The 11,115-nt window shown below is 54.5% G+C and overlaps 1 protein-coding gene across 1 annotated transcript in view; it reads right to left on the minus strand.

Annotated features, from left to right (window-relative positions):
• The window catches only part of GRID1 (glutamate ionotropic receptor delta type subunit 1), a 722,282-nt gene extending 713,433 nt beyond the window's left edge, over positions 1-8,849 (minus strand). The window contains exons 1-2 of the mRNA XM_037049370.1: positions 8,663-8,849; positions 6,380-6,535 (exon numbers count right to left, since the gene is read on the minus strand). Coding sequence (XP_036905265.1) covers positions 6,380-6,535; positions 8,663-8,741 — 235 coding nt within the window. The 5' untranslated portion in view covers positions 8,742-8,849. The remainder of the gene's footprint in view (positions 1-6,379; positions 6,536-8,662) is intronic.
• Positions 8,850-11,115: the final 2,266 nt, after the last annotated feature.

Below are 11,115 nucleotides of genomic sequence, written 5' to 3' on the forward strand. Positions count from 1 at the left end.
GCTAGAGGCATCAAAGCTCAGGGAGAAATACCATCTAGCAGAATGCCTCTGCACCAGCACAGTGTGTGAGGGCAGAGTGACAAGCTAGAAGTAACCAACACAAAACCACCAAGACCATCAGAGGGCCATCAACAAGCTTGCTGAGTTTATCTTCACTGTATACCACTGTTTCATTGTTTCATTCTGTGAACACCAAGCTATACTTTGGTGGATTTTGCCTTGTCATCCTAAAACACCTGTACTTAAAAGGAATATTGCCTCCCATATATTCCTTAATTCATCCTCTTCCGTAAACTGTCGTCTCTCCTCGCTACGACAGATACCTCTACAGGACAACCCACGACTTGGGTTTTTCACTTATAGCACAAGATAATACTGTGAACAGGGAGGACTAGTATTCAGCCAGTTCTGTTATCCATTTATGCATTTATATAATCTTCTCCTTGAGCAGGCACTGTTAAAACAATATAATTTTTCTTATTTAACAAGTTAGCATCTCTTCTGGTATCTAGAAGACAAATTTTGACACTTTGTTAATATGTTTTTTTTTAATATTTTATTTATTTATCTTTAGAGAGGAAGGGAAGGAGAGAAGGAGAGAAATATCAATGTATGGTTGCCTCTCGTGAGTCCCCTGCTGGGAACTGGCCTGCAACCCAGGCATGTGCCCTGACTGGGAATCGAACCGCGATCGTNTGTTATCCATTTATGCATTTATATAATCTTCTCCTTGAGCAGGCACTGTAAAAACAATATAATTTTTCTTATTTAACAAGTTAGCATCTCTTCTGGTATCTAGAAGACAAATTTTGACACTTTGTTAATATGAACTTTGCCAACTAAATCTAAGATATAACATTTTCAAGAGTTAAATATAATTTCTGTTATTATTTGCTAACTTTAAATCTTCATCAAGTGCATAGTTCATCAAGTGTGTTTCACTTTTTTTTTAACATAAACACATAAAGACTGACCAACTAGCTTAAAAGATAGTTTGTAAGGAGCTTATATACAAAATTGGCCTGAAGAAATTGTGGGTACAAATCATAGGACAAAAACTCAAAGTAGTTTCCAATTTTTTCAGTAATACTTAAGTGCATCTCAGCATAAATGATTCCATTATTTAAACAATAAGTTGTTTTAAACAAACAAGCAAGCAAAATATAATCGAAGACACTGAAATTGGGAACAAGCTGACAGTAACCAGAAGGGAAGGGGAGGAGATAATAGGCAAAAAAAAAGGGTGAAGGGTTTATAGGAACAACTACAAAGGACACGTGGACAATAACAAGGGGGGTGGAAACGGGAGGGAGGGAGGGCTGGGGTGGTGGAGAGAGGTGGGGGGAAATGGAAGAAAACTGTACTTGGACAACAATAAAAATCAAAAGTATTAAAAATAATAATAAGTTGATTTGAATATTGAAAAATATATGCAGCTGCTAAAAGTAATGTTTACAAATAGGTCACAGTGATTTCAGAAAAAGTCAATGATATGTTAAATGAAAAAAGGAAGACATACAACTGAACAGGAGCTCTCAGCATTTATAAAATATAGTGGAGAAGAAAACTAGAAGGAAATAACAGAGGTAGAATTCAGAATGATTTTGTCCTCTTTTTTTACTTTACGAGAACTTTATTTTATTTTAACAAAACATTTTTCAGTCTGAAAGAAGTTATTTACAGTTTTCATCATTTTAATTATGAGTCTGAGAATGTCCCCTGCTGAGAATCAAGCTAGACCTGGAAGTAAGGAAGTTTTGGGTGAACTGCAAGGTTATAAATCTAATTTCTCCCAAATATAAATTGTCCTGTCTCTTTCCTGTACACTCCACATTTTATAGATTGAACATGCATTGCCCTTTTTCTTTGTACACTTTTAAATTAACACATGCTCATTGTAGCAAAGCGTTTCTTTTGTAATCAGGGGTGAGAGCGCTAAATAAAAAGCTGAAAATATTGTAGAAAGGTCAATGAGGGTCTGCTGTCAAGAAATTCACTAGCTTAAGAAATGATGCAGCTGAAAACAACAACAACCTCAAGAGAAGATGAGATGATTTCACAGCTGGATCAAGGAAAGGAGAGGGATTCAGTGTTTTTTTGGTGTGTTTTTTTTAATATTTTATTTATTTATCTTTGGAGGGGAAATGAAGGAGAGAAGAAGGAAACATCAATGTATGGTTGCTTCTCTTGCATCCCCTGCAGGGAACTGGCTCCTGCCAGAAACTGGCCTGCAACCCAAGCATGTGCCCTGACTGGGAATCGAACCGCGATTGTCTGGTTCACAGGCCCGCGCTCAATCCACTGAGCTACACCAGCCAGGGCGGATTCAGTGTTTACTGAACACCTAACACAGGCCTTCCACAGACAATGCACACACATCTCACTCATTTAATCCTCGCAATAATCCTATAAGGAAGGTACGATTGTTTCCTTTTAACATACAGCAACAGAAGCTCAGAGCAGGGCCTGGACTCCCCCAGGGTCATACTGCAAGTGAGACAGACAGGATTTGAAAACAGTCCCTTTATGGCGCTATAACAGGAGGGTCTCATCAGATAGCTGGGGAGTGGGGGAGATTCTAATCCAGGGGAACCCTGACCCAGCACAGAGGCTGCACTCCCCCAGAGAAGGGAAGAAGGGCAGGGAGAAATGCCAAGGCCACAGATCAAAATGGCAGCAGGAGGAGGCTGTTGGAGGAACTGTAAACGATCCAGTGTGCCTGGCCCTGGCAGCTGAGCTCATGACCCAACCAAGGGAAGCTTATACTGACGCTGCACAGGCAGAAAAGGTCAAAACACCTGTGTATGGCAGAGGTCAGCAAGGCACCGCAAAGGCTAGAGCCCCACCCTAGGCCAAGATATCATAGACTAGTGCATGGCTCTGAACACTGTCCCCTTGTGGAACATGGTGGCCAGAAGGGGGCAAAGACAAACATGGCATACAATAGTACACATTGGTTGAAAAGCTGGACACTCCCACAGTGCGTGGGATTTGGGGAGGGTACTTGAAAACAGAACACAGGCAGAAACCTATTCTCTTGCTTGCCTCCCATCCTCAGTTGGAGTGCACTTAGGGCTTAGGCCTTGCACAGTCAGGAGCCAGGTCGCAGAGTCAGAGTCCCAGGTTGGCACAGGCCTCAACAACACCAACCCTTGGGCTCGCCCTGAGAGCAGCACACAGAGGCATGAGCTGGGAACATTCCTTAGCCCCAGGGGCACAGGCAACCTTGGACACCACAGACCCATGGATGTAGCTTCCCCTGAACGGCCAACTGGAGTGATCTGGAAGCACACCTCAGCAGAGAGAGCTGCAGCAAGGTGATGGTGACACTAGAACCCACATGTGCACCAGAAAGACAGAGAGCCTGCGGATGGAGACCCATTCATGTGGCTGCCATGAGCGCCAAAAGGACAGATAAGATGGGGCGAGGTGGCTAGACTCTGACTCTAACTCTGGTCCTGGGGGTGGCTGGTTTCCTGTGCTTTGTGCATGAGGTTGGCTTGGAACAGGAATGCTCTAGGCGCCCTCAAATTGCGTACCCTATTAACAAAAACCTCTTTTCTTCCCCACAAATCTTCATGTTATTCTTGTACATGGTGGCAAGCAGCTGGACTCCAGTTACAATGCTGTCTCTTGGCCCAAAACAGGGACAGAATCAGCTCAATCCCCAATCCACAGGGGATCACTGGGAGCTTCTCCAATCCATGATGGAGATTAAACCCCAGTCTGTCTCTGTCCCCTTCATCTTTGGCCTCTCCCCCACCCCAAAAAGTCCTTTTCTTCCCACCCAAACCGTGTCTACCACCCATGTCCTATTGAACATCCAGGCCCAAGAAAGATAAGATATCCATTAGGCAGGGCCAAGCCACAAATGGACAGCGAGCCACAAAGCAGAGAAGGAAAGACTCTAAGCAAGTTGAGTGCCTGCCCAGCCAAGCCCCAGGCTAGGGAAAAGCAGCCTCTGAGCATTTTTCTGCACTCCCTGAGGCCCTGGAAGGGCTGGTTCCTCCCACCCCTCATAGATATCCAAGGTTCTACATAAGGGCATGAGATAACACTCTGGATTTCTGCCCACACAGCTCAGAAGTTGAAAGCATAGACCATCTTTAACCAGCACACACTCTTCTGGGCTGCAGGCAGCTCAGCAATACCTGGTCAGTACCCCTCTACCTGGACAACTGCAGACATGAGAATCCAACTGCCTAGGACAGATGTTCACACACACTCACTCTCATACCATGTGAGACTGTCGGCCTGAGATATTTTTCAGTTACACAAGTACTAGAAAAGCGAGATTTCCATCAGAAAAAGTCCCTGGGTGGAGCCCTGTGTCTCCAGGAAAATGTTGCATTGGGGTTTGGAGGTTGAATGCCCCATAGCTATTTTTGTTGGGCTTGTAATATGTTGGTAAATTATTTGATTAGTTGACAGTAGTTCAAAATCAAATTGTACATTAAAGTCCAGATTTGGGGCTCCTCATTTTAAAAACTGAGCATATCTGCAACACTAGGATTTCCATTCCCAGATGGCAAAATTGGCTAGGGCTGTGGAACACTGGCAAGGTCCCGTCACACTGTGAGCTCCTGGGTACAGGGAATGTGTGCTTCCCTACTCTGTCCTCAGCCCCCCAGCACAGAGAATGAATGTCCACAGAGGCAAGTGTGTGGGAACAATACCAAAGAAGCAGGATGCTCTTTGAAAATTGTGGCATATAACTGGACAAGTTTCTGTCACCCAGATCCCCACTCAAGTTAGTCATTCCTGCCTAATGAGGCCCACCATCACCTGGCTGGAGCCCACTTTCACGAGGGCTCACAAAAGAAATCCAGGGTGGGCAATATAGGGGGCCAGGACTTCTGGTGGTATCACACACCAAGGACAGGGATTCCACCCCCAGGACTCCAGTGGACATCTGACCACAGATACTGCCAAGGCCAGGAAGCAGCAGTTCTCATAATGGGCAACAGCAACATCACCCCACTCACTACAACCCCCAAAGCACACTCAGAACTCTGAGTTTATATAACTACCTTAACACACACCTGTACTTGGACGTTCAGGCCCCAGAGCTGGGCCTTCTCCCTCTATTACACCTAAGAATAGGAGACTCCCAAAAGATCTATTTCCAACGCAAAGTCCTCCCTAGCATGAGCTCCAGCCTTCTGGGCCCAGACCAGAGCCTTCACTGAGTCACCCTGTCTTTGCAGGTACCCAAGAAACCCGCAGCCAACCTATAACGCTGGGCAGCAGGACTCTGGGCTCAGCAGGCTGGGGGAGGGGGGGCAGCCTGGAGTCCCCCACCAACCCCCCTCCTCCTTACACCCACAGTCCTGCCAGTTTCTCTTGGAAAAATCCCCACGCTCTGTGCCACCAGCTGTGCCCTTTATCCTCAGCACTCCTGGCCTCAAAGTCTAGTCCACAGATAAGAGGAGGAAAGCAGAGGAAAGGAAAGGGACCTGGGCTAGGCAGATGTCCGGCGCAAAAAGAGCGTCAAGACCCTAACCTGGAACTAAGTGGTGTAGGGGAGGAACCCAGGTTCCAGAACCAGCCTAGTACCAGGTAGAAGAGAAAGAAGGGGATGAGAGGACGGAACAGCAGATACCGCTCTCCCCACCCTGTCCAGTGTCCTGTGCACATGTTGTCCCTGCCCCCAGGTCTGATCTGAGGCAGAGGCTGTGGCCCAGGCCTGCCCAGGCGCAGGCTAGGATTTACCTGCAGTCAGGCCTGGACCAACTCCACTCCTTTCCTGGTCAAACAGCGCCTACCTCGGGCCCAGGCGGCGGCGCCTCCGCCCGCGATGGTTACAGCGAAAGCAGAGAAATCAGCTCCTCCAAACCCAGCAGAGGTGCACGACTGGCCGAGAAGTGAAGCGAGGAGCCAAAGCACTGAGCAGGTGAAGGATGAGAAATGCGGCACGTACTGGGCCGAGTTCCGGAGAGAGGAGACTGCAGGCTCGGCTTCCAAGCGCTCCTCGGTTGGCATTGAGGAAGACACCATACACCGGCCCATCGAAGTCAGGGGAGGTGCACGGACACAGACGCGTCCACCCACAGTCAAGAAACAAACGCAGCCCTGAGCTACTCACTCCTGCGCGACCAGACTAGGGCGCGCACACGCGCCAATCCAGCTGGAAAGAAGGCTCACAAACCCACTACACGCCCCGCGCTCGCAAGCTCCCCCGCCGGGCCTTTCTGCGCGGAGCACTACCAGCGTGGCTGCTTTGGGGAGGCGCGGAGAGCGCCACTGTGGCCGGCACCGCGGCTGTCCAGGCACATAGGAGGCTCTGCATGGCCAAGCCCGTCGCAAGCTCCCAGGCCTCCTCTGCTCCGCAGCCTGGAAGGCCGCGGCCCATTTAACCCTGGGCACCCTGGCTACTCACCTTCTTGCACGGCCTGAAACGGATTGTTGGCCTCGATGACCTTGATGGAGTAGGTGATCTTCTCACTCTGCAGGATATCATCGTTGAGGCTCAGGTCTGATACGGCCAACTGGAATACCCTATCGTCCTTGGCCGCGTTCTCCTCGAAGATGGCACCTGGAGGAGAGGAGGGGTCAAGACCCGGCCTGGAAAGCTCTCCCTCCCCACCCCACCCCCACTCCTGCCTTGGTCAAGGGGCTGGCAGAACTTCTGGTTGCCAGAGGGGGAGTTCTGGACTGGCATTTCAGACAGTTAAAGGCTTTTCTAAGTCAACCAACACAGGATGCCCCCCACACACACAGCACGCATGTACACACAGTTGACATGAGTCACACATGCACATCGCACATGCTCCCGCCAGTTCACGGGTGTCTCAAACCAAGATCATTCCTCATGATCTGCCTATGCCCCACACAACTGACTGAGCCGAGCTGGAGTCCCCTCAGGTAGCACACACATGTTCTGACATCCCAGGAGCCAGGAAGATCCCCTGCCCCAAACCCAAAAGGGAATGATGACTTCCTTTTGCCCTGCACATTCCCCTGTGAGTGGAGCCAAGCAGGTAGGGCTGAGGTGGCTTTCTTGCTCAGGGGCTTCTTTGCTCAGGGGCCTTGAATAACCAGCATTTCAGTGCCACCCTGGCTCCTGGGCAACACTGCCCAGCCCTGCCAATGGACTCCGACTTCTGCTCCCCATCTCTCCCCACTTCTTCCTCCTCCTTGAATGTTGTGTGGAGGGGAATGTCCCGTAGACCCCTTGCCTTCTGACCCAGCAGGGCTGAGAAGCCCAAAAAGAGCTGATCTTGAAAGTGCCTTCTAGAATTGCCAGAAGCTCTTCGAGAGTTGCCTCTGGCTGGCCTTTTTCACGCTTAGCACAGCCTTTGCCCACTCTGAGCTTCTGATTGGCCAGGCCTGGCCCTGTGGCCTGGGCAACTCCAAAGTGCCCACCACCCCAGAGATGGGCCCAATGATCCTCCCAGAGCTGGTGGCAGAGGGAGGCCCCCAATTCCAGGATGCACCCAGAGGGGCTATAATGACCCCGACCCAAGTGACCACATACCCACACTCATCCCGCCCCCCATGAAAAAGGTGTTTGATCCCCGGCCCCAGGCGAGGGAAGGGGGGCGATGCAGCCCACCAAACCCAAGCCTAGGTCCCTCATCACCCCTCTCCATCCCAAGCCCTCCTCCCTCACCCCGCCTTTCCCACCATGCGGGCCTCCTCTAACATCTCTGAATCTCCAGTTTCTCCGTGCTCGCTGGTCTCCCCCAACTTCCGGAAAGGCGGTGCAGAGGGCCTCACCCAAATCAACCGCCCTCGGCCCCCCAACATGGCCCAACTTCCTAGGATTATTCTCCTGCTACCAAATCCCACACATTCCCCCTCCGTCGGCCCCCTCCTCCTCTCCACTCTCATCTTCTCTATGGGTTCTCTCCCTACATCCATCTCTTCCCGCTCAGCACACACACACTCCCCTCACCGCCGCCGCCGCCGCCCACACTTTTCTTCCCTCGGCTCCCACTACCCGGAGCATCTGCTGGCGCCCAAGACTTGAACCTCAGGAAACTCTCGGACTGTCCAGGATTGGGCTGCAGTCGCCACAACCAGATACACACACACCCACACATACACGGAGAGATACACTGACACACACGGGAGAAACAGACAAGCACTGGGTCCACTCTAACAGGCTGGCTGACAGTCGCGTACTCACCGACACAGGCTCAGATAGCCCCACACACCCCAACGCCCTCTCGCAGAGATACCAACAGGGTGCCAGGCGCATACACAGCGGCACAAGCTGACAGCACCCACCCACCACACACGGTTCCGGTTGGGCCTCTCTTTTCTGCCCTGCCAACTTGGCGAGATCCGGGGCTGCGTCCGTCCCCTGGTCCCCACTGATCTGGGCTGCGCCGAAGGGCTAGCCGGAGCCCGCGACGGCTCCTCCAGGGGTGCCGGCCTGGGCGCGTGTCCAGCCCCGGGGTCCCCGCAGCTGCGGCCCTACGTGTTGGCAGAGGCCGAGGGGCCCCCCGCGCAGGGATTGGAGACAGGGGGGAGCAGCGAGGGGCCCGCGGGAGTGCGGCGCGGCCCGTGCACAGCTCCTCCGCGGGGCAGCGCGGCCCTTCTGGAGCACAGCCCTCGGAGCCCCTCGGACCAGGGAACCGCCAAGTTTGGACTCCGCGCACCTCCTGCGCTACTGAGGCCCCCGCCCAGCCTGTGCCCAGCCGCCTGCTGCTCTCACCAATGTGGATGATGGAGTCGGCCCGCACCGACACGCACTGGCATATCCAGGGGAGAAGCCACAGCGTCAGCGCTTCCATGTCCCCCAGGCGCGCGGCTCATCCGCCCGGGCCCGGGGTGAGGCCGAGGGCAGCGCGGAGCGGGGAGGCGCCCGTCCGGATGCAGTCCCGGGCTGGTCCCCGGGAGAGCCGAACCCGCCCGTGCGTCTTCCCCGCGCGCCCGCCCCTGCTCCCGGTGCCCCCCCGCCCCCAGCCCAGCCCAGCGAGGTCCCGCTCCCGCTCCGGCGGCGGTTGCAGCGGCGGTGGAAGCCGGATCCCAGGCGGGCGCGGCGGGGGCGGCCAGCGGGAGCGGCGACGGTGGCGTTTCCCGCGGCTCGGGCGGCTTCGGAGGCTGCAGAGGCGGTGGCGGTGGTGGCGGCGGTGGCGGCGGTGGCGGCGGTGGCGCGGCGGCCGGGCCGGCGCGGCAGCTCCGGGTTCGCTGGGTGCCTGAGCCCCGGCCAGAAGCGAACTGCGGAGGACGCCCCCTCCCCTCCCCCTCCCCCCAGGCTCCGCTCCCCCTCCCCTCCCCTCCCCGCCCGCCTCCCGCCCCTCCGCCCTCCTCTCCACCACGTGACTGCGGAGCCTCAGCCTCAACGCGCGCCGCTCCCCCGCTCGCGGCTCGGAGGGGGCGCCGGGGGCGCGATGCTCCCGGCCCGGGGTACACTCGGAGGCCGGTGCTGTGGCGAAGGTCAGTCGGGCCTTAGACGCTTAGAGACTTGGCGGCCCTGGGCCTGGCGCCCTCCCTCCCACTTTCGCCAGGGGCAGAAGGATGGAGAAGGTTCGGCCACCCACTGCTCGCGGAGAGTCCGGGAGCGCCGGCGCCCGCCGACCTCAGCAGCCCAGCCTCTCGGGCCATCCCCCACGCCCGAGGCGCGGAGCCCCTCTGGAGGGCCCACGGAGAGAGACAGGGCGGGGCGCTGAGACGGGCACCGGAATGCAAGGGGAACCCAAGGGGACCCGCCGCGGCCGAGCGTCACCTAGCAGACGGGCGACTGCGAGCTCGAAACATGGCTAGCTGTCCGGACTTTGGCGTGCACCCACCCCCCGCCCCGCAGGTCCGCGCTCCGCCGGCGGTCGCGCAGGAGGCTCGGACTCTGAAGCCCAATTCATGGCCGGAAACGGGCGCAGCCTTGACCGCGGCGCCTGGACGTGAGGAGCCTTCCAAGCGGCGGCGTTCTGAGTCTCCGAGGCTGCACCGAGCCCTCACGCGCGAGCCCTGAGGTGGGGCTCTCTCTGCCATCCGGTGAATGTCTCCAGCCGGCCACTGCCAGTGTTAGCGTTAAACTGTTTGGGCTTAAGCCCGGGAAGAGGTCGCAAGGCAAACGCGCAGCTCCACATCCTGCCCAGGCAGTCTGGGCTCCAGGTGGCACATCCACGATTTCGGGGAGACAGCTGAGCCTTCCCGGACCCGGATTCCGCGGAAGCTCGGTTTGGGCGCGCCTGGCAGCGCCTCATGCAACGGGCCGTTCCCGCAAGCCCGGGAGCACCCACTGGCCCTGTGGGTCTGGTCCCAAGGCCCCTGCCGGGGTCCAAGCCATGCAGTAGGCACGACAACACCCCTTGCCCGTAACTCCCCGAGCAGTGGGAGAGTCGGACACAAAAACAGATCATTAAAAGATGTGGCAAGTTCCCTGGATGAGCTGTGTAAACATAGGTGCATCCTGTGCTCTGAGACAGCCTGGAATACAGTCAGGGATGGCGTCCTGGAGGAGGTGACTGTTCTAAAGGCTGAGTGGGCGTTACCAAGGAAGAAAGAACGGAGGACTACAGACATTGGATGTTGATTATTAGCCACCCAAAGCAGGAAGAAAAAGAAGAGAGAGTGTGTGTGTGTGTGTGTGTGTCCCAAGCTGTGAGGCATGGAAGTTATCAGGGCTTAAAGGGACTGGGCCGACCCGTAGAAGACATACTGGCAAATTTCACTTTGGAAAGGTGGGCAAGGAGCCAGTGCACATGGGGCCAGTCTGGGAGAGCAATGAGGCAATCTTTGCAGTGGCTAATGGGGCTGACTCAGCTGGGCAGGGGCAGCCTGGTGGAGAGGAGAAGCTGGGTTGGAGAAATTTCGAGGACCCCCATAAGCAGGTAGTGACTTCCAGGACGAGGAAGCCAAAGTGTGAGAAGAGAGGAATGGCTATGCCTGTGGCAGGCTGGGCCATGGGGCTGAGTGTGATACCCACACAAAAGCACTTCCTCAAGAAACCTGCCTTAGGAGCCCTGAATTGTAAAACACGCCCCACCCAACCTCTCCAACCGCCCCCCACCCCAACCTCTATTCTCATCCCCTCGAAATTCCACCATCCACTGGTTGTAAGGGGGAAAAAATTAAGGATTTTGTTATATAACAATTTGGTTCCTGTGGTGGCTTTGGTCAGGCATTCAAATCTCAGGTCAAGAGCCATAGGATGAAGGACCCCCA

This window comes from Sturnira hondurensis, unplaced genomic scaffold (genome assembly GCF_014824575.4).
Source record: "Sturnira hondurensis isolate 20B ecotype Veracruz unplaced genomic scaffold, ASM1482457v3 Scaffold0006496, whole genome shotgun sequence".
Classification (NCBI taxonomy): Eukaryota; Metazoa; Chordata; class Mammalia; order Chiroptera; family Phyllostomidae; genus Sturnira; species Sturnira hondurensis.